Genomic DNA, 21,326 nt, shown 5'->3' with positions numbered 1-21,326 from the left:
CACCCACCTATCCACTCTCTCTTTCCCCATAGGCTGACTTCTTCCATCTGTGCTCTCTTCTTTGACCTGTCTATCCCATGTGCTATCCCCCTTGTCTGCTGTCTCGCTCCTTCCTGTGCTGTGTTCTCCCCTCATGTGCTGTCCTGTTTGAGCTGTCTCCCCCCTGTGCTTTGTCTCTCACTTTCTCTCTAACCCATCTGCTGTCTTCTCCTCTCGTCATCTCTTCTTTGACCTGTGTACTCCATGTGCTCTGCTGGTGGGACCGCGCAAGAGGCTGGTACCACCAGAAGTTTCCATATTGAGACACCCATCACTTGGGTGTCCCAATATGGCGCTTGGTGAACTTCCGCCGCTTGGAATTCTGGGATCCGGACACACCTGGACGGAACAGGATGTGAAGGCATTACAAGGTACTGTAAGTATATATTAGATGGTTTCTCCAAATTCAGCACAAAATGCTACTTTTAATGACTACTCGTCTTGGAATCATTCAGCACGCTCATGCCAAGCATCTTCAGTGCACTCTGATGGTTACGACCTGCTGCAAAATATGACACATAGCCAGATACCAGCTTTTGGAAGCATTTATGAGGAATCTTCGCACATTCCTTATGGGTAATGGATTCCACTTCACTAATATTCTTGGATTTGACCTGCAACCACCTTCAAATTCCATCAAAGTTTTTTTTTATGGGGTTCAAGTGAGGTGAATCTTCCTGGCCTTCTTCTGAAACCAAACCTTTGTGTCCTGTAGAGTTGTTTCTAATATGTAGGTGCACACTATAATATTTACTCTGTCGCCTAATTGGGGGACACAGAACCGTGGGTGTTATGCTGCTGTCCACTAGGAGGCGACACTATGCATAATCTGAAAAAGATTAACTTTGTCTCCTCCTCTGCAGTATACACCCCTGGACGGCGTCAGCATTCTCCAGTTTTTGCTTAGTGTCGCAAGGAGGCACACCTAGGAGTTTTTTACTCCGTCTCTTTTTCCTGGAATTTTTTATTTTTTTTTCCAACGGATTACATAGACTGTGCCATAGACTGCGACATCTGAGTCGCCCATTCCGGCGAAGCAGCTGCCGCAGAAGCGTTGGTAGGGACTTCTTGGGGTTCTGACCCAGTGTTTTGGGTACAGTCCCGGCAGTGCGGGTACGTGCTGCCGCTGGGAAGAGTGGCCTTGCAGGCTGTGCAGACTGCATAAAAGCAGTCTTGTCTGGTCTTTTTCCTTGAGCTCGACATAGTGCCTAGAGGCTGATTAGCAGAGGCCCTACAGGGGTATCTACGCAGAGGAAAAGGAATAGGGGAGCGTTATAGGTTATATGAACTCACAGCTGAGTACAGAAAAACCCAGCTGTGATCTTACCCCACCGGTGCGCCCCCTAGGTCCAGCGCCGAAAAATCCCAGTCCTGTGCCCCCCAGAAACCGCTGTGCTGCCTTCAGCTATGTCTTCAGGTGCAGCAAGATGGCCACCGGAATTCTGAGGTGGAGGGGGAAGGGGCGGAGAGCTGAAAAGGGCGCGCGGAGCTGTGTAAAAGCGCGCCCTTCCTGTCTTGATCCGCCCCTTCTATGACACTGCAGAGTGTCATTTTCGTCATCCTGGGGGGGGGCGGGACCCCCCCGGAATGAAAAGGATGGCTAGCGGTGGGGTCTGAACGCGCACTGGGCCCTAGGGTCCCTTTGGGGCGCTATGCAGCTGGTGCTGCTGCAGAGATAGGGCGTAGGGAGGCCGGTCTCTAACAAGTGCTATGCCTTACTGCACCTCCCCTGGTCCCAACAGGAGCCCGCAGCTGGACTGGGGTCTCTGGGTTTGTAAGTGTCCCCATATTTTCAAAGGCCTTGCTTCTTTTAGGATATATGTTCGGTGAAAATGGGCAGGTATTCCTCTTGCTGATTTGGTGGTGCACTACTACATAAATGGTAAATTGCATAGAATATTCCAGCAAAGGTATGAAACATGGGGCACTTACCAAAGCTATGATACAAACTTGTCACTTTATTAAAGTCCAGAACGATAATCGTGCTCAAAAGGTCTTGAAGAAGGGAGCATGTACGTATGTACTCATGCTTCTAAGCATCTGACAACGTAATGACATCTGAACTGTAAGGTATGCCTGGGTTCATTGTCCTGTTGAAAGGTCCAAAAATCTCCAGATTCTAGTTGCTCTCTGAAGGTATGACGTTTTCTCAAAGGATCACCTGATACTTGAGAGAATCCATCATCTTTTCATCCACACGCTGCAGGTTTCAAAGTGCCTGAGGAAGCAAACCAGCCCAGGTTATCACCAAGCCACCACCTTCCTTCACTGAATGCAAGGTGCTCTTTTTAATGAATTCTTCATTGTTTTTATTCCTGTAATCCATGTGCCTGAAAAGTTAGTTTTGTTTCCTTGCTCGATGAAACAGAATTTCAAACTTCTGTATTTAATTTATATGGATATGAGCATATTGGAGCTTTCTTTTCTTGTGCGATTGGCTCAGTAGAGGTGTATGTCTAGGAGTTCAGGTATGCTGCAAGTCTTTTGTAGTCACTTGAGTGTTTTTGACCACCTCCCTCTCCAGGAATCTGGTGGCAACTGTTGATGGCTTCCTGTCTTACATGTCATGGTAGTGTGGCCAGTGTTGCTATAATTTTAAACTTGTGACCTATGCTTCCAACTATTTCTAGTAACAATCAATGCCGTAACTTCTTTTTGTATCTTTTTCCTTATTTGTACAATGCAACTAACTATCTGTTCTCCTAAATTTTTGTACCACTTTTGACAACCTGAGAATATTTGAGAACTAGAGGTCATTGTACACCAGGAGTTGGGTACGATTTCTCAGGAACACTTCTAAAAGCTGTTGTCTGTCTATATATCGCATTTGTAGCAGGTCATACAGCCAAAGGGTGCTCTGTTAAATATTAAACACGTTTTTCATGAACAAGTTTAATAATTTTCAGACAGAAGTAGTCATAAATAGTGATATTTTAATAATAATAATTATATTCCTATAGCGCCTACACATTTTGCAGCACTTTCCAATTCAGAGGTGATATGAACAGACATTACAGAGTAGCACCTAATTCAACAGATACCAAGAGGAGTGAGGGCCCTGTTCTCAAGCTTACAATCAGATTCTTTGGAGAAACCACTTTGTTGTGTTGAGCTATTTACATTGTTCTTATTTGATTGGTTTATTGCAAGCAACAGGAACTTTGTACATTTTGCTAATAAACCTGATTTGCAATGACTGTAAATACTTTTTTATTGCAAATGTATCCTTTCTGATAATTCTAAAGCATATATCACAGTTCTGGATCTACTGGAAGGCTGCCCATGGTGAGACTGATCAGATGGGAATTGGATTATTTTTGTGGCATATGCATGGGTTTTTTCCAAGCTGCGTTCAAATGAATTGGACAATTCTGAGAAATTCTTCAAGTACATGGCATGTGAACATGTCTTGGAGCTCCATACTTCTCATAAAGAATTCTCCAAGTCATATGTTCAGTCCATGCTGGGGCTTTATAACATAAAAATAGTTACAACTGCAATAGAAATATGACATCAATGTAATCGTGAAACATGATAAAATTTATGTTTAGGTAGTGATATAATACAGACTGTTTTTTCTTGTTTTAATAAAGGTTTAATTACTGCTGAAGATAGACGAGTTGGCACGACAAACTTGCATTTGGATGTGTCAGATGCAGTTAATGTCATGGTGTACGTAGGTATTCCATTAGGAGAGAGTGCTCACGATGAAGGTAATCATTTCAATAATTTCATTAGATGTCTAAAAGACATTATGATATATTATAATTCTTCGGGTCTAATTCTTAGTGCAAACTAGACAGTCTTATGTGCCCCAGACTTATTAAAGTGGTTCATGCTGTTTGATAAATCTGGAATGTTTTAAGACTGTCTAATTAGACTTTAGTTGGCTTACTTTGTGCCAGATACCACATTTTGGGACATGATTTTGCTTGTTAGATCACATCCTCTAAACCACATTCCATTTTTAGTGAAGTCATGGCCCCTTATCGGACTGAAATAGTCTAGATAAATATGGTGCAAGTCATGATAGTCCGTTTTGGGGAGTGGTGTGGCTTTAATGGTGCCAGAATTCTGGAGAACTTTGGTTGATACAATTGCCCCATTGTGTTTTAATACCGTGCTAGATGACTAACAAACGAAAATTCAATATGGATGTATGAATCATAAACAAAAGATATCCTGGAAAGATTAGCATCTCTCGTGCGCCTTGAAGCCCCTCTTGGTTTAGGCTTTCAAATGTTGGGCAGAACAGTGTTCAATAAGAAAAAAAGTGGATTAGCATTTATTTTATTCTTCTATTCCTTGGATAAACTGTATACTGACTTACGGTCGAATAAAACATGCTTGTTTCTCATATTCCTTTGTTTATACTGCCATATAATGTATGTGATAGCTATTTCCTCATAGCATAGACTTGGGCAGCCTCTATACTGGCTCTCTTATCCATTGGCGGATACAAGGGTAGGTTCCATGGCAGATTTGCTGTGGATTTCGAACCCGACATCTGCAGTGATTAGGGGTCTTGAAAATCCCTAGCTCCAGAAATGTTTTGTGTGGACTAAAGGATAATATCATTTTGCCACAGTGTAGCACATTTTCACCCGGAAGCGTAGAGGGATGAATTCCGGATCAATATGTGTGTGTAACACGTGCACACATTTCAGACACATGAAGGAAGTATCAGCATTCAGCATCAGACATTTGTATTTTTAAAGGCTGTGGATACGTTGACATGGAAAAATTTTACACACAATAGTGGTTAACGTTAGGTAATTACATTTCACTAATTTTCAGGCTGCAATCTTCGTTCCTTCATTTATTCTTAAAGCCTATGATCGCAGCTTGCAGCCTGATCCAGATTTCTATTCTTTCTCTTGTGGTATACAATTATTAATTTCAATTGTTTAGAAAGTTGCTTAACTTTGCATATAGGAAGCAAATGAACACTAAAATATTTTTTTTTAGTTGTGTCTTGATAGTTGCAGCATCTTACTAAGGTTGAAAACCAAAACAATAAGACTCCAGTTTGTCAAGACTGGCGTTGTTAATGCCAGTTTTGACAAAGGGAATTGCTGGAGTCAGGTGTGTCTGGTTCATTAAGTACCACATGCCAAGAATCAGACGTATTTGAAAAATAGCACGCGGCCTGCCACTAATCTTACTCCAGTCAATGACTGAAGTAACAGTTTTGGTTTAAAGCACCATTCCAGCATTTTTATTCCACTGCTGGAGTGGTGCTTAAAATCCAAGTCCCCAGCCCCCTGTCTGATATTCACCTCCAGTATTTTCATATGTTTTCGAAGTCGCTCCTGTCAGTCTCCGGCAGTTTGTGACCTGCTGTTTTCTCCATTGTTTCATGGAGCGAGCCAAGGATCACAACTCGATGCTTGTCTATGAGAGCCTAGTTCTGGCTTTAATAGACTTGCATTGAGAGCTTGTGATGTAGCTTCTGAGTTCCGGCCATTCAGAAGCTGCACTCACAAGACTGTGACGCGACAGTGGACCAGCGCCGAAAAACAGTGAAGATGCCGGAGGATTAGTATACGACCAGGGGCAGGGGGCCTGCCTTTAAAGAACCACTCCAGCGGTGCTCGAGTTGTGCTTTAAGGCAGGGTTTCCCAACTCCAGTCCTCAAGGCACACCAACAGATCATGTTTTCAGGATTTCCTTAGTATTGCTCAGGTGATAATTGCTTCACCTCTGCAATACAAAGGAAATCCTGAAAACATGATCTGTTGGTGTGCCTTGAGGACTGGAGTTGGGAAACCTGCTGTAAGGAACACCGTGAATTAGGCTAGGTTCACATTAGCGTTTGAGTCCGCAGCGTATCATCCGCAAATGCATGCAAAACTCATGTTTACACAGCGGTTTTTTATGCACATCATTTTACGCATGACAGAAAAAATGCTTGTGCATGTGTTTACGTTATTTGTGCGCATGCGTTTGATATGACATCAGACAAAAATGGGCATGTCTCATGGGATTTCTATATGTATTTCGAATAACGCATGCGTATCAAACGCATTCATATGCATGCGTTCCCATAGGCAGTTATGCATATTTTTTTTTACACACACATGCGCATGCTTGCAGATTTTTGATGCCTCAAAAAATGCAACATGTTGCGTTTGCCGGACGCCGCCGCCGCAGACCCGAGAAACGACGCATGCGTACACGTCAGCAAGCAAACGCATGTCCCTGCGTACACCATGTTAAAGATATGTACGCATGACGCATGCAGATCAAATGCTGCACACACAAACGCTAATGTGAAACCAGCCATAGGTGAGCCGAGGTGTCGCGTCACGCCTCGCTCTGCACTTTTCTCAACCCAACTTGTCCTATTTTGACAGAACTCGGAAAAATGTGAAAAAAGGCCAAAAGTTGTACGATATTTACTCAGCTTGAGGTGTTATACTCCAGATTTTTGGCTAAAACAATGTGATGAGTTGGGGCCTAAGAGCTTTATATATATTACAAGTGTTAAGTTTACAAGTCTGTCACCTAAAACAAGATTGGGCTAATGTAACACAACTTTCAGAGGTACTCAGGACTATTGAAGAAGGAGATGCTGATGAAGTGACAAAAAAGCGAATTCATGAGGGAAAGGAAAAGCCTGGAGCACTGTGGCATATTTATGCCGCTAAGGATGCCGAAAAGATCCGTGAGCTTCTTAGAAAGGTACAGTTTTTGTATCCAACTATGGTAGCCACTTATAATACAAAAACGCGTCATTACTCATGGTTGTGTTTTATGTTGTAGGTTGGTGATGAACAGGGGCAAGAAAATCCTGCAGATCATGATCCAATACATGATCAAAGTTGGTATTTGGATCAGGATTTACGTAAGCGTCTCTATGAAGAATATGGAGTGCAAGGCTGGGCAATTGTACAATTCCTGGGAGATGCTGTTTTCATTCCTGCGGGGGCACCACATCAGGTACAACATAATGTAGTTTTGCTTTCTCTGTGCTGTACCACAGTGCTCCAAAGCACACATGAATAACGTAGTATATCTCCATGCTTGGCAGAAGAGGCTGATTGAGGTAGTGGCACTGGCTGGATACATGGTGATGTCAGGTTCCTGCAGTATCATGCAATACCATTGTGGATATTATCACCTTAGCATCATGGCTGCAGTGCTCCATCGTGTCACATGCACAATATATATATCATGCAATACCATTGTGGATATTATCACTTTAGTATCATGGCTGCAGTGCTCCATTGTGTCACATGCAATATATATATATATATATATATATATATATATATATTTTTAATATATAAAACAAGTTGGCCACATTGTGATTCTTCCCGGTTTCCTTCGAGTATCCTATATGCACTGCTTGGATAGACACATGATTACTATCACCAATTGGGCTATAGCAGTGATATGTTGGTCTCAGCTGGGGACATTGACTACTACTATCATTATTTTTCACCTTTCCAAGAGTTTGTTAAAAATATTTTGGTGGCCAGACAGCTCCCCTTCTTCCCAGAGCCATAACTTTTTAATTTTTTGGTCAAAATGTCTGTGTGTGGGCTTGTTTTCTGCGGGATGATTTGTACTTTACTCTGTCGCCTAATTGGGGGACACAGAACCTTGTGTTATGCTGCTGTCCACTAGGAGGCGACACTATGCATAATCTGAAAAAGATTAACTTTGGCTCCTCCTCTGCAGTATACACCCCTGGACGGCGTCAGCCTTCTCCAGTTTTTGCGTTTTTGCTTAGTGTCGCAAGGAGGCACACCTTTTTTTCTTCCGTTCTTTTTTTTTTTTTTCCTTTTTTTCACCGGAAATACAGATGAAGAAAAGTGGGTCTCCAGCGAGACTCCCGGCATGGCTCCCTCCTCGGTCCCCTATTAGTGGTACCCGGTTGAGGTCGAGGAGGTTTTTCCCCATGTCTCTCCCTCCCCAGTCCCTCGGGTCCTGGTTTGAGGTCGAGACCCCCCTCCTTCCCCAACCCCTTTAAGGGGTCTGGGTTGAGGTTGAGGCGAGGATGAAGACCCCCTGACGGTGACAGACGCACCCTCCCTAATCCCCCGCATGGGGTATTAGGTTGAGACGCCTCAGGTAGGGTCGGAGATCAGGCAGCATTTCGCAGCTTCCAGGGACCCCAGGCTGGCTGAGGGATCCTGTTGGGGCAGGGGGAGGGTGCGGACTGGATGGCACAGCAGAGACAGGGCTTTTCTGCGTCCCTGTCTCTGCAACAGCAGTGGCTCCATAGCGCTTCAGGGGCCCCCCATACAAAAAACGCTACCCCTGCTACCCCCACCGCTATCCAGTCGACCATTCTGGGGGGGGTCTGGTGCAAATCCGCCCCCCCCCCCCCCCCCGGACTACCGCGCCGCTCTGGAGCCCTCCTGGGCATCAGGCTTCTAATTTAGGCCGCGGCTTCGGCCTAGCTGAAGCCGCCGCCTTTTCCCCGGCCCGCCCCCCAGATGACCAAAATGACACACTGGAGTGTCATAGAAGGGGCGGATTGATGCAGAAAGGGGGCGTTTTTACACAGCCCAGCGCGCCCTTTTCAGCTCTCCGCCCCCTCCTCCCTCTCCTCAGAGCCCCGGTGGCCATTTTTTCTGGATGAGATCCAGGAGAGGAGCATCACAGCGGTCTCTGGGGGGCACAGAACTGGGATCTGTCGGCGCTGGACCTAGGGGCACACCGGTGGGGTAAGCTCACAGCTGGGTTCTCATTACTCAGCTGTGAATCTATACTTCCTATAAGGCTTTCTGTGGGTTCCCTCTGCGTAGCCACCCCTGTACGATCCCTTATAGCCAGCCTCTGTGCACTATGCCGGGCTCAAGGAAGAGAACCAGGCAGGAATGTTTCTATGCATTCTGTACAGCCTGCAAAGCCACGCTCCCTAGTGGCAGCACGTATCCGCACTGCCGGGACTGCATCCAGAACTCTGGGTCAGAACCCCAGGGAGTCCCTACTGACGCTTCAGTGTCACAGACCACGCCGGAATGGGCAACTCAGATGTCTCAGTCTATGTCACAGTCCATAGACAACCTAACTGCTACATTACTGCAAGCTCTGCAGAGTCGGGCCCCGGCTATGGACGGTACACAGCAAACGGACAGCTTGTCTCAGGAACATGCTGCTTCCGACTCTCACAGACGTAAGCGGACCCACAGGTCTCGATCACCTGAGTCGCACTATAGCACAAGGTCGTCCCCCTCTAGGGAGAGACAGCGTCATTCCAGGTCTCCTGGGCAGTCCCCTGCCACAGACAGACAGTGCAATTTACCACAGGGATCCCCCACCACAGAAGACCCCCGCCCCAGGTCGCCCTCCAGGGATCACCTTAGCGAGGCACAGGATTCGGAGGGTATCTGTGACTCCGACTCAGATAATGAAACGGTCAGGTCCGTGGTACCTTCTCCCCCTAGCAATACAGCGCTAGTTGAGGACATAATTTCTGCCATTCATCGGGTGCTAAAAATTCCAGAGTCGCCCCCGGAAGTCCCAGAACAGAGGATTTGCTTCGAAAGTGTTCAAAAACCACCTAAGGTCTTCCCTAATCACGATGAGTTTGAGAAAATACTTACCAAACAGTTTGCACAGCCTGACAAAAAATTCGCTAATCGCAAATATTTGGAAGCGAAGTACCCCTTCCCACAGAAAGACACCAAACAATGGACAGATCCACCTGAAGTGGACCCTCCGGTTTCTAGGCTAGCAGCGCAGACTTTACTCTCTCTGCCGGATAGCTCAACCCTCAGGGACGCAGCAGACCGGCAAGTAGAACGCATGGCTCGTTCTATTTTCGAAGCGGCAGGCGCCTCTCTGGGCCCTGCGTTTGCTTCAGTTTGGGCAGCCAAGGCCATCCTGGCTTGGGCCAAAAAACTACAGGAGGGTCTTCAGGCTTCAAATCCTGAACTCTCGGACCAAGCAGTCCAGATGGCAGTGGTAGCAGACTACATAATTCATGCAGCCCTGGATTCCGCCAGAGGTGTAGCGGGAATAGCATCAAACGCCATCACGATCCGACACATCCTCTGGCTGCGAGAATGGAAAGCGGATGCGGCCTCAAAGAAGTCCCTCACGAGACTTCCGTATTTTACTGGAAGACTTTTCGGTGAAAAGTTGGACACCATGATAGCCAATGCCACTGGGGGTAAGAGTACCTCTCTCCCTCAACTAAAACCGAAACGCACGTTTAAACGAAGAAACCAGACGCGATTCCGATCCTTTCGGAATTCCTCTGGCTGGTCCGTTTCGCGCCCAGTGCAAAACCGCAACCGTTCTCCACGCAGAGACAACCCACGGACGCAGCAGCGACCGGACAGGGCTTGGCAGTCGAAAGCAGGCCAAGCGAAACCCAAGGGAGGAAAACCTCAGAACTTCACTTCATCATGACTTTAGACCTCCGGAAGACACCCCACCAGTAGGCGGCCGACTTTTACTCTTTCAGCAAGTCTGGCTGCCTATTACAGAAGACAGGTGGGTCAGGGAAATAGTGTCTTCCGGATACAAGATAGAGTTCACTTCCGTTCCACCGAACCGGTTCTTCCTTTCTGTTCCTCCAACACCACCAGAAAAGGCTCGTGTTTTCCACCAAGCGGTTTCCTCTCTCCTTCAATCAGGAGTTGTGGTGCCGGTTCCCGCCAACGAGAGATTCCGAGGATTCTACTCAAATTTGTTCGTAGTCCCCAAGAAAGGAGGCGGCGTCCGACCCATACTGGACCTAAAACAGCTCAACAATTACGTACGGGTCCGACATTTCCGCATGGAGTCCCTCCGGTCCATCATTGCATCCATGGAGCAGGGAGAATACCTCGCCTCCATAGACATACAGGATGCGTATCTCCACATACCAATTGCTCCCGCCCACCAAAGGTTTCTCTGGTTCGCGGTCAACCAAAACCACTACCAGTTTGTCGCCCTTCCGTTCGGACTCGCCACGGCTCCAAGAACGTTCACCAAAGTCATGGCGGCCACCATGGACGTCCTGCACTCGAGGCATCCTAGTCGTCCCGTACCTGGACGACCTCCTCGTCAAGTCTCCCACTTTCAAAGACTGCGAGGTCAGTGTCTCAATCACTCTAGACACTCTGAGTCGCCTGGGATGGCTAGTCAACCTACAGAAATCGTCGACCATCCCAACTCGGACTCTAACATTCCTGGGAATGGTATTCGACACCGCCAGGGGCCTGGTGCTCCTTCCCAAGGACAAGACACTGGCCATCCGTCTGGGAGTTCGCACACTCCTTCGCAGTCCTCCTCGATCTCTCCGGTTTGCCATGAGAATCCTCGGCAGGATGGCAGCAGCAATAGAGGCAGTGCCATTTGCCCAGTTTCACCTCAGGGTCCTTCAACTAACCATACTCAGATCTTGGGACAGGAACCCTCTCTCCCTCGACAGGGAGTTCAGGTTGACGTCATCAACCAGGAGGTCCCTGCATTGGTGGCTCAAACCAAACTCGCTTACACGAGGGAAGCCATTCCTCTCAGGACAATGGAAGATCCTGACTACCGATGCAAGCCTGACAGGCTGGGGGGCGGTGCACCTACATCACAGGGCAAGTGGTCACCGAGGGAAGTGACATTGCCTATCAATGTTCTGGAAATCAGGGCCATTCTCTTGGCACTGAGAGCATTTCATCACTTGCTTGCAGCCTCGCACATACGGATACAGTCGGACAATGCCACGGCTGTGGCATACGTGAACCACCAAGGCGGGACCCGCAGCGCCCAGGCGATGAGAGAAGTGGCTCATATCCTCCACTGGGCGGAAGACACAAGGTCGGTACTTTCTGCGGTACACATTCCAGGTGTAGAAAACTGGGAAGCCGACTTCCTCAGCAGGCAAGGAATGGACTCGGGGGAGTGGTCTCTCCATCCCGAGATTTTTTACCAGATCTGTCAACGCTGGGGAACCCCGGATGTGGACCTAATGGCATCCCATCTCAATACCAAGGTTCCCAATTTCATGGCCAGGACACACGACCCGCGGTCGCTCGGAGCGGATGCCCTGGTCCAGGACTGGTCCCAGTTCCGACTCCTGTACATTTTTCCACCCCTCCCCCTAATCGCCAGGGTCGTGAGGAAGATCAAGCAAGAGGGAGTTCCGACCATCCTCATCGCGCCAGACTGGCCCAGACGTACTTGGTACGCCGACATCGTCCAACTTACGGCAGACGCCCCCTGGCGTCTACCCGACCGTCACGACCTTCTGTCTCAAGGTCCGTTCTTCCACCAGAATTCAGGGGCTCTCAATTTGACGGCATGGCCCTTGAAACCTGGATTCTAACCCAGGCAGGTTTTTCACCGGCAGTCATTGCAACTATGATCAGGGCAAGGAAGCCTGCCTCCGCCAAGCTCTATTATCGTACCTGGAGAGCTTTCTTTTCTTGGTGCGAATCTCATGGACAAGTCCCACTCCCTTATTCCCTCCCGAAGGTACTAGGTTTTCTTCAATCGGGCCTAGATGCCAAGCTATCCTTAAGTTCGCTTAAGAGTCAGGTGTCGGCGCTTTCAGTCCTTTTTCAAAAGCGCATTGCTATTAAACCGCAAGTAAGGACTTTCATCCAGGGAGTTTCCCGATTGGTTCCTCCCTACAAACGTCCGCTGGATACGTGGGACCTCAATCTGGTCCTGACAGCATTGCAAGCTCCACCCTTCGAACCTCTTAGAGGAGTTCCACTCTCCATTCTGTCTCAGAAAGTGGTTTTTCTAGTGGCGATCACCTCGTTTCGCAGAGTGTCGGAATTGTCAGCACTTTCCTGCAGACGGCCTTTACTAGCCTTTCACCAGGACAAGGTGGTTCTCCGCACGGTACCATCCTTCCTTCCGAAGGTTGTGTCCAACTTTCACCTTAATGAAGAGATTTCACTGCCATCCCTTTGCCCGGTTCCGGTTCATAGAGTGGAGAAGGCTCTGCATACGCTTGACCTCGTCAGAGCATTGCGGATTTACGTGTCCAGGACTGCACCTTTCCGGAAATCTGATTCCCTCTTCATTCTTCCGGAAGGTAGTCGCAAGGGGTTGCCGGCTTCCAAGGCTACCCTTGCCAGGTGGATCAAGTCCACCATACATGAGGCCTACCGACTTAACAGTTCCCCTCTTCCGGCCGGTATCACGGCACACTCTACACGGGCAGTAGGGGCCTCCTGGGCCATTCGGCATCAGGCTTCGGCACAACAAGTGTGCAAGGCGGCCACTTGGACTAGCCTACACACGTTTACGAAACACTACAGTGTTCATACCCAGTCCTCAGCGGATGCGAGCCTGGGTAGACTGGTTCTGCAGGCGGCAGTACCCCAAGTCTAGGGGACTGTCAGCACAATATTCGTCCACTGCTTCCCACCCAGGGACTGCTTTGGGACGTCCCAAGGTTCTGTGTCCCCCAATTAGGCGACAGAGTAAAGGAGATTTTTGTGTACTCACCGTAAAATCTCTTTCTCTTAGCCTTTAATTGGGGGACACAGCTCCCACCCTGTTGCCCTTACGGGCCGTTGTTTCCTGTTGAGTTCTCATATTGTTCTTTGAGCTCGTACATAGTAGCCTTCTCACAGGCATGGTTATGTTATTTGGTTACGTTCCTCCTTATGCTTTGGCACAAAACTGGAGAAGGCTGACGCCGTCCAGGGGTGTATACTGCAGAGGAGGAGCCAAAGTTATTCTTTTTCAGATTATGCATAGTGTCGCCTCCTAGTGGATAGCAGCATAACACAAGGTTCTGTGTCCCCCAATTAAAGGCTAAGAGAAAGAGATTTTACGGTGAGTACACAAAAATCTCCTTTTTAACGACACCATTGGCTTTACCATGTCGTGTACTCGAAAACTGGAAAAGAAATTCCAAGTGCGGTGAAATTGCAAAGAGTGCAATCCCACACTTGTTGTTTGGGGTTTACTAAATGCAAAAACTGACCAGCCATTATGATTCTCAAGGTCATTACGAGATCATAAACACCAAATTTCTCGTTCGCCTTATTGGGGGACACAGAGACCATGGGTGTATGCTGCTGCCACTAGGAGGCTGACACTATGCACAAAAAAAGGTTAGCTCCTCCTCCGCAGTGTACACCCCACCGACCGGCAGGGAATTCCTCAGTTTAGCTTAGTGTCAGTAGGAGGTGGACACGGGTCTTTCATTAGACCCATATCTACCTCAGCGTGCGTCGTTCCTTTTCAGGTTTCCGGAGGGATACAGTGTGAATAGTCACAACTGTACTCCCACAAAGAGACTGAGTACGGCGTGTACTGCCACCCCGTATCCTCATAGGTCTCTACGGCAGGACCAAGAGCTCAGCACGGATGCGTGCCAGCGATCCAGATGGTCCTCGCTCCCCGTCTCCCACCCACTCGCCCACCAGAGCCTGTCGGTCTGGATGAGACGCGGACACTACAGAAGACAGACAGCGTGGGATATTGAGGTACCTTTATTGAATGCCAGACGGAGGTAAGTATGGGGGCCGAGTCACGTCTTCCTCATCCCTAGATGGGCATCTCGGCGGCTCCAATCTTATTCAAAGCGGCCACTGCGGCCGCCGCAATTACTCCTGGCCCTGGCGTCAGAAGGGGCCTTGCCCGGCGTTTTTCCCCCCGCCTTCAGTCCTGGGCCCAGCAGATGGCAACGGCGCTCTGCAGAGCGGTTGCCGCGGCAGCGCTGCGGGACCTCCGCGCCGCCCCGCGCTGACAGGCGGCCGCCGCTTTTAATTTAGGCCCCGGCTTCATTTCGGGCCTCCTTCTGCGTCGCGGCCACGCCCCCCGCCCCTTTCTTCTAAGCGGGCTTATCTCTCGCCCGTTCCAGGCCCTCCCACCGCCTCCTTCTTGCACCCCAGCCTATTCTTGGCCAGCGGGCGGTGCCTCCTTCAGCCTGGCAGTTAACGCCGCCCTTCTTCTTCCCCTGGAAGCGCGCGTTTTCCCATTCCTCTCAGGCGGTCGCCATCTTCCCAGCCTGTCAGCCGGACGCCGTTCTGTCAGCCGGATATCGCTCTCTGAGCCTATCAGCCGGATTTCGCCCTGACCTGCAGCTGCAGACAAGCCGGATAGCATTGTCTCTGGGGACACCAGACTGTGAGTAGCGCTGCATCTGCAGACGGACACCCTCCTCTGCCTTCTGTCCCCCAACCTTCCGGCACTACCTCAGTTATCACTATGTTTAACTCTAAATCTGATCGTGCCCGCTCTACTGCCCCCCCCTGCACTCTAGTCAAGTATTTTGCGTGCTCTTCTTGCAATCGCAAACTTCCCTCAGGTCAGTCCACTCCCCTCTGCCTGGACTGTAGCAATCCAATTCAGCCTGACGCCGCCCATGAGCCATCTATGGCCCCATGTGAGAGTGAACCCCCCATGCCTGGCTGGGCTTCATTTCTTTCGTAATCAGTGGCAGACCTCACCAGGGTGTCTCAGTCCCTGGTAGCCGACCTGGATAAGTTGCCCCTGGACACTTCTGCAGGGTCCAGCAGGTCTCAAGAGATTCCGTCTGAGTCAGCCAGCGTTAGTCGCAAAAGACCCAGGCAGGATCTCCAGCCGGAATCCTCCCCTCGTCCCATCTCACCACATAGTCCATCTCAGCAGCTTCCCTCCTGGGCCTCCTCTCCCGAGTCAGGTGAAGCGTTCTTGGACAGGTCTTCTGAGGGGATTTTAGAGCTGGATTCGGACCAGGATGCGAACATGAAGGTTACGGTGCAGAACCTCATTGCAGCGATTCACCAGACCTTCGAGATTGCTGACCCCCCTGCGAAATCCTCAGATCAGGAGGTTTCGTTCAGACGGGCGGAAACACCCTCCAGGGTATTTCCTTTCCATTCCGAGTTTGGAAAGATTTTTACCAGGGAAAGACAAGATCCGACCAGACGCTTTCAAAGAGGAAAGCGTCTCGGCGTACTGTACCCGTTTGCTAAAGAGCTCACGGACAGCTGGTCTGCTTCTCCCTCGGTGGACCCGCCCGTGTCCAGACTTTCTAATAACACGGTTCTCCCGCTTTCAGGCGTGGCGGCTCTAAAGGATTCTAATGATAGGATTATAGAATCCCTAGCTAAGTCCGCCTTCGAAACGGCTTCAGCGGCGGTATGTCCAAGCTTTGCTTCGTCTTGGGCAGCAAAAGCCGTAGCTTCTTGGGCAGAGGATCTTCGTCAGGGCATCCTAGATAAAGCACAACCAGAGCGATTGGCCGATCTCGGCAATCAGATTTCCCATGCGGGGGATTATCTGCTTTCGGCTTCTTTGGATGCCGCATCCTGCGCGGTTCAGGCGGCAAGCAACGTTGTGGCAATCCGACGTACAATTTGGCTCAAGGCCTGGCAGGCGGACTTGTCTTCTAAGAAGTCTCTTACTAATCTGCCTTTTCAGGGAGTACGCCTCTTTGGATCCCAATTGGACCAGATTATTAAGGACGCCACCGGAGGCACGAGTTCCCTTCTCCCTCAGTCTAAGCCTCGCTGACCTCCACCAAGGCGTCAGTTTCGACCCTTTCGGGCTTTCCGCTGTTTCAATCGGCGGAGAACCCATCCAACCAACAAAGACCGCAGGCGCGCCAAGATAGAAAGTTTCCTTCAGACCCACTCCTTCCTGGCGATCCCACTCTTCCCAGGGCAGACCATCCAGGTCTGGACGGTCTACATCTGCATGACTATCGTCGGACTCCCGAGGGTCTCTTCCGATTGGGAGGTCGACTTCTCTTCTTCAGGGATGTTTGGCTGGCCTCAGTAGAGGACGCTTGGGTCAGGGAGGTTGTATCGTCAGGATACAAGATAGAGTTCGTTTCTCTTCCACCGAATCGTTTCTTCGAATCCCGTCCTCCAAAGGATCCAGCCTTGATTCCGGGGTTCTTTACGGCCATCACTTCTCTCCTCAGTTCCGGGGTGATTGTGCCCGTTCCCGTCTCGGAGCGGTTCACAGGATTTTATTCGAACCTTTTTGTGGTGCCGAAAAAAGGCGGGGCGGTCCGACCCATCTTGGATCTCAAGCTTCTCAACAAGAGAGTACGCCTTCGACACTTTCGGATGGAGTCAGTTCGTTCGGTAATCGCTTCCATGGAGGAGCAGGAATTCATGTGTTCAATAGACATCCAAGATGCCTATCTACATGTCCCCATATTCTCCGGACATCAGAAGTTCCTGCGGTTTGCGATTCGCCAGGAACATTACCAGTTCGTCGCGCTGCCCTTCGGTCTCGCCACCGCACCCAGAGTCTTCACGAAGATCATGGCTGCGCTGATGGCCTTGTTGAGGATCAGAGGTCTCGTTCATTTTCCGTACCTCGACGATATTCTGATCAAAGCTTCCGCCTTTCAACAGGCTCGCCTAAGTTTGACGATCGTCCTAGACACCCTTTCCAAATTCGGGTGGATCGTCAACAGGAAAAAGTCTTGTCTGGTTCCTTCTCAACGTCTTGTGTTTCTAGGCCTACTGTTCGACACGCGTCGGTCAAGGGTCTTTCTCCCACGAGAAAAGATTCTTTCCCTGCAGCAGGATGTACGATCGCTGCAGACCACACAATTTCCGTCCCTCCGAACAGCTATGAGGGTCCTGGGAAAGATGGTGGCAGCGATAGAGGCAGTTCCCTTTGCCCAATTTCACGCCAGACCTCTCCAGCACGCCATTCTGTCGAGGTGGAACAGGTCGGCTCTGTCCCTGGATCGCCCTGTACACCTTTCATGCCAGGTCAAGCGGTCACTCAACTGGTGGTTGACGTCACCTCTTATCCACTTGGGTCGGTCTTTTCTTCCCATTCACTGGCAGATTGTAACAACGGATGCCAGCCTCCTCGGCTGGGGTGTAGTGTTCCGCCATCACACTGTTCAGGGTCATTGGTCGACTCAGGAATCAGCTCTGCCGATCAACGTCCTAGAAATACGAGCGATCCATCTGGCTCTCGTCCACTGGGAAAGGCTCCTCAGGGGCCTGCCGGTCCGGATTCAGACAGACAATGCCACAGCGGTGGCATATGTCAACCGCCAAGGAGGGACACGGAGTGTCTCAGCCCTGGCAGAAGTGTCCAAGATCCTTCAGTGGGCAGAGATTTCGGTACCGACAATCTCCGCGGTACACATTCCCGGCGTAGACAACTCGGCCGCCGACTTTCTCAGCCGCGAGGGTCTCGCGGCAGGAGAGTGGTCCCTACATCCGGAGGTTTTTCTTCAGCTCTGCAGTCGTTGGGGAACCCTGGACGTAGATCTGCTAGCTTCTCACCTCAACAGGAAGGTCCCACAGTTTGTATCCAGAGCTCGAGATCCTCTCGCAGTGGGCGCCGACGCTCTGGCCATTCCTTGGTCACAGTTCGAGCTCCCCTACCTGTTTCCTCCCCTGCCTCTTCTTCCTAAGCTGTTGAAGAAGATCAAAGCAGAAGGAATTCTAGTCATTCTCATCGCCCCGAATTGGCCCAGAAGGTCTTGGTTCGCGGACATTGTCAACCTTCTTGCAGACGCCCCCTGGAAGCTTCCAGACAGGGCAGATCTGCTGTCTCAAGGTCCGATTTGCCACCCCAATTCTCGGCCGCTCAATTTAACGGCGTGGCTGTTGAGACCGAGGTTTTGAAACGAGCAGGATTCTCCGGTCGAGTAATTCATACCATGATCCGAGCCAGGAAGCCATCATCTTCCAAAATTTACTACCGTACTTGGAAGGCCTATTTCACTTGGTGTGAGGCCAATAACATTGCGCCTATGCGCTTTTCGCTCCCTTCCGTTCTGGCGTTTCTTCAGGCAGCCCTGGATGCGGGGCTTGCTCTCAGTTCCTTGAAGGGTCAAGTTTCGGCGCTGTCCATTTTATTTCAGAAGACTTTGGCCTCCCGCCCTCAGGTCAAAACCTTTCTTCAGGGCGTGGCTCACACGGCTCCTCCGTATCGAGCGCCCGTGGATCCATGGGATCTTAATCTGGTTCTTGAGGTTCTGCAAGGTTCTCCCTTTGAACCTCTCATAGAAGTCTCCCTTTCCCTTCTCTCCTGGAAGGTAGCCTTTCTGGTGGCCATCACCTCCATCCGGCGCGTGTCGGAATTGGCGGCTCTTTCTTGCCGCTCTCCTTTCCTGGTACTTCACCAGGACAAGGTAGTTCTGCGGCCTCCGCCCTCTTTTCTTCCGAAGGTGGTGTCCTCCTTTCACCTCAATGAGGATATTGTTCTGCCGTCCTTCTGTCCGAGTCCAACTCACCCTCGGGAGCGGTCCCTGAACATGCTGGATCTGGTCAGGGCGATGAGAGTCTATCTGTCTAGGACGTCTTCCTTGCGAAAAACAGACTCTCTTTTCGTCATTCCAGATGGGGCGCGGAAAGGCCACCCGGCTTCCAAAGCTACTATTGCTCGCTGGATCAGATCGGCAATTTTGGAGGCCTACCGGGTTAAGCATCGAGTGGCCCCTCCGGGGATCAGAGCGCACTCTACCCGGGCAGTGGGTGCTTCCTGGGCGGTACGCCACAGAGCCTCCGCGCTGCAGCTTTACAAAGCTGCAACCTGGTCTTCGGTTCACACGTTTGTGAAATTCTACAGGGTCCACACTAGGGTGACCGGATCTCATATGGGGGGGAAAAAATGTCAGAATCTTGTTCGTCTGGACCCCACAAAACGATTCCCCTTTCCAGATATTGAGAGAGCCAAAATTTGAGCTCGATCAAACGACGTTAACCCGTGCCGCTCGTCGCTCAAAGTTTGAAAAAATCCAAATTGAGGTATTTTAAGATTTAGGTATTTTGCATAGTCTGTTAGACTATAAAGAATGTGACAACAACATTGCAGAAATAGCCCTGACCAAATTTTCGAACCATTTGTGGTATTTGAATGCAGAGTTGGTGGGATTATCGTTTTTTGATCCCACCATTACAGACAATGAAAAGTTGTTAATGGCTAATAAATTGCTCAGTAGCACAGATGAACCATCAGAGCACGCTAACCTACATGAGTTGATAATTTTACATAGTTATCTAATCTATTCTAGAGCTTTTGTTAAAGTAGTTTTTGAAACGTCAGAATATAATGCTCGGCATTTGCTTACAACTTGCAGGACATATTGCTTTTGTTCTTCATCTTTTGTCAGAAGGTCGTTAAAGTCGGTTACTTCCTACCTCTCTTAATTTTTCTTTCCTAACTTTTGGATTTACAACCCTAGCGTGCTCTGATGGTTCATCTGTGCTACTGAGCAATTTATTAGCCATTAACAACTTTTCATTGTCTGTAATGGTGGGATCAAAAAACGATAATCCCACCAACTCTGCATTCAAATACCACAAATGGTTCGAAAATTTGGTCAGGGCTATTTCTGCAATGTTGTTGTCACATTCTTTATAGTCTAACAGACTATGCAAAATACCTAAATCTTAAAATACCTCAATTTGGATTTTTTCAAACTTTGAGCGACGAGCGGCACGGGTTAACGTCGTTTGATCGAGCTCAAATTTTGGCTATCTCAATATCTGGAAAGGGGAATCGTTTTGTGGGGTCCAGACGGACAAAATTCCGACATCGATTTTTTGCGGTCACCCTAGTCCACACCTACGCTTCGGCGGACGCCAGCCTAGGTAGAAGGATTCTGCAGGCAGCGGTGGTGAGTCCACTGGCCTGATGGAAGTTTGTTTCCCACCCCAGGGACTGCTTTGGGACGTCCCATGGTCTCTGTGTCCCCCAATAAGGCGAACGAGAAAACAGGATTTTTGGGTTGCTTACCATAATATCTGTTTCTCGGAGCCTTCATTGGGGGACACAGCACCCTCCCATGCTCTACAACTCCTGTTCTTACTTTGGTTGATTTGGTTACAGTTGAGTTGTTTGTTCTGTTTTCAATCTGTTCTGTTACTTCTCCTACTGCTTTCTCACTAACTGAGGAGTTCCCTGCCGGTCGGTGGGGTGTACACTGCGGAGGAGGAGCTAACCTTTTTTTGTGCATAGTGTCAGCCTCCTAGTGGCAGCAGCATACACCCATGGTCTCTGTGTCCCCCAATGAAGGCTCCGAGAAACAGATTTTACGGTATGCAACCCAAAAATCCTGTTTTTGTAATCTCGGGTTGAGTTGGCTTTTTTTTTTTTGCGTGCCAAGCTGACGTTTTTAATGATACCATTATGGTGAAGATACTATCTTTTGATCGCCCGTTATTGCATTTTAATGCAATGTCGCAACAAACAAAAAAAACATCATTCTGGCATTTTGACTTTTTTCTCGCTACGCCGTTTAGCGATCAGGTTAATGCTTATCTTCACTAATAGATCGGGCAATTCTGAAAGCAGCGATACCAAATATGTGTATGTTTATTTTATTTTGAATGGTGCAAAAGGGGGATGATTTGTTGTTGTTTTTTTATACTTTTAGGCTGTGTGCCCACGATGCGATTTTTAAGCGTTTT

At 49.2% G+C, this 21,326-nt stretch overlaps 1 protein-coding gene across 2 annotated transcripts in view; it reads left to right on the top strand.

Annotated features, from left to right (window-relative positions):
- Positions 1 to 21,326, top strand: part of KDM3B (lysine demethylase 3B) — a 131,515-nt gene that overhangs the window by 96,777 nt on the left and 13,412 nt on the right. For both annotated transcript variants that reach the window (XM_073556900.1, XM_073556899.1), the window contains exons 20-22: positions 3,633 to 3,752; positions 6,584 to 6,723; positions 6,805 to 6,981. In XM_073556900.1, coding sequence (XP_073413001.1) covers positions 3,633 to 3,752; positions 6,584 to 6,723; positions 6,805 to 6,981 — 437 coding nt within the window. The remainder of the gene's footprint in view (positions 1 to 3,632; positions 3,753 to 6,583; positions 6,724 to 6,804; positions 6,982 to 21,326) is intronic.

This window comes from Dendrobates tinctorius, unplaced genomic scaffold (assembly GCF_039654945.1).
Source record: "Dendrobates tinctorius isolate UK_male_01 unplaced genomic scaffold, ASM3965494v1 ptg000241l, whole genome shotgun sequence".
NCBI classification, from domain to species: domain Eukaryota; kingdom Metazoa; phylum Chordata; class Amphibia; order Anura; family Dendrobatidae; genus Dendrobates; species Dendrobates tinctorius.
Note: the sequence above shows the minus strand (reverse complement) of the source record. Positions and strands in the feature narration are given on the sequence as shown.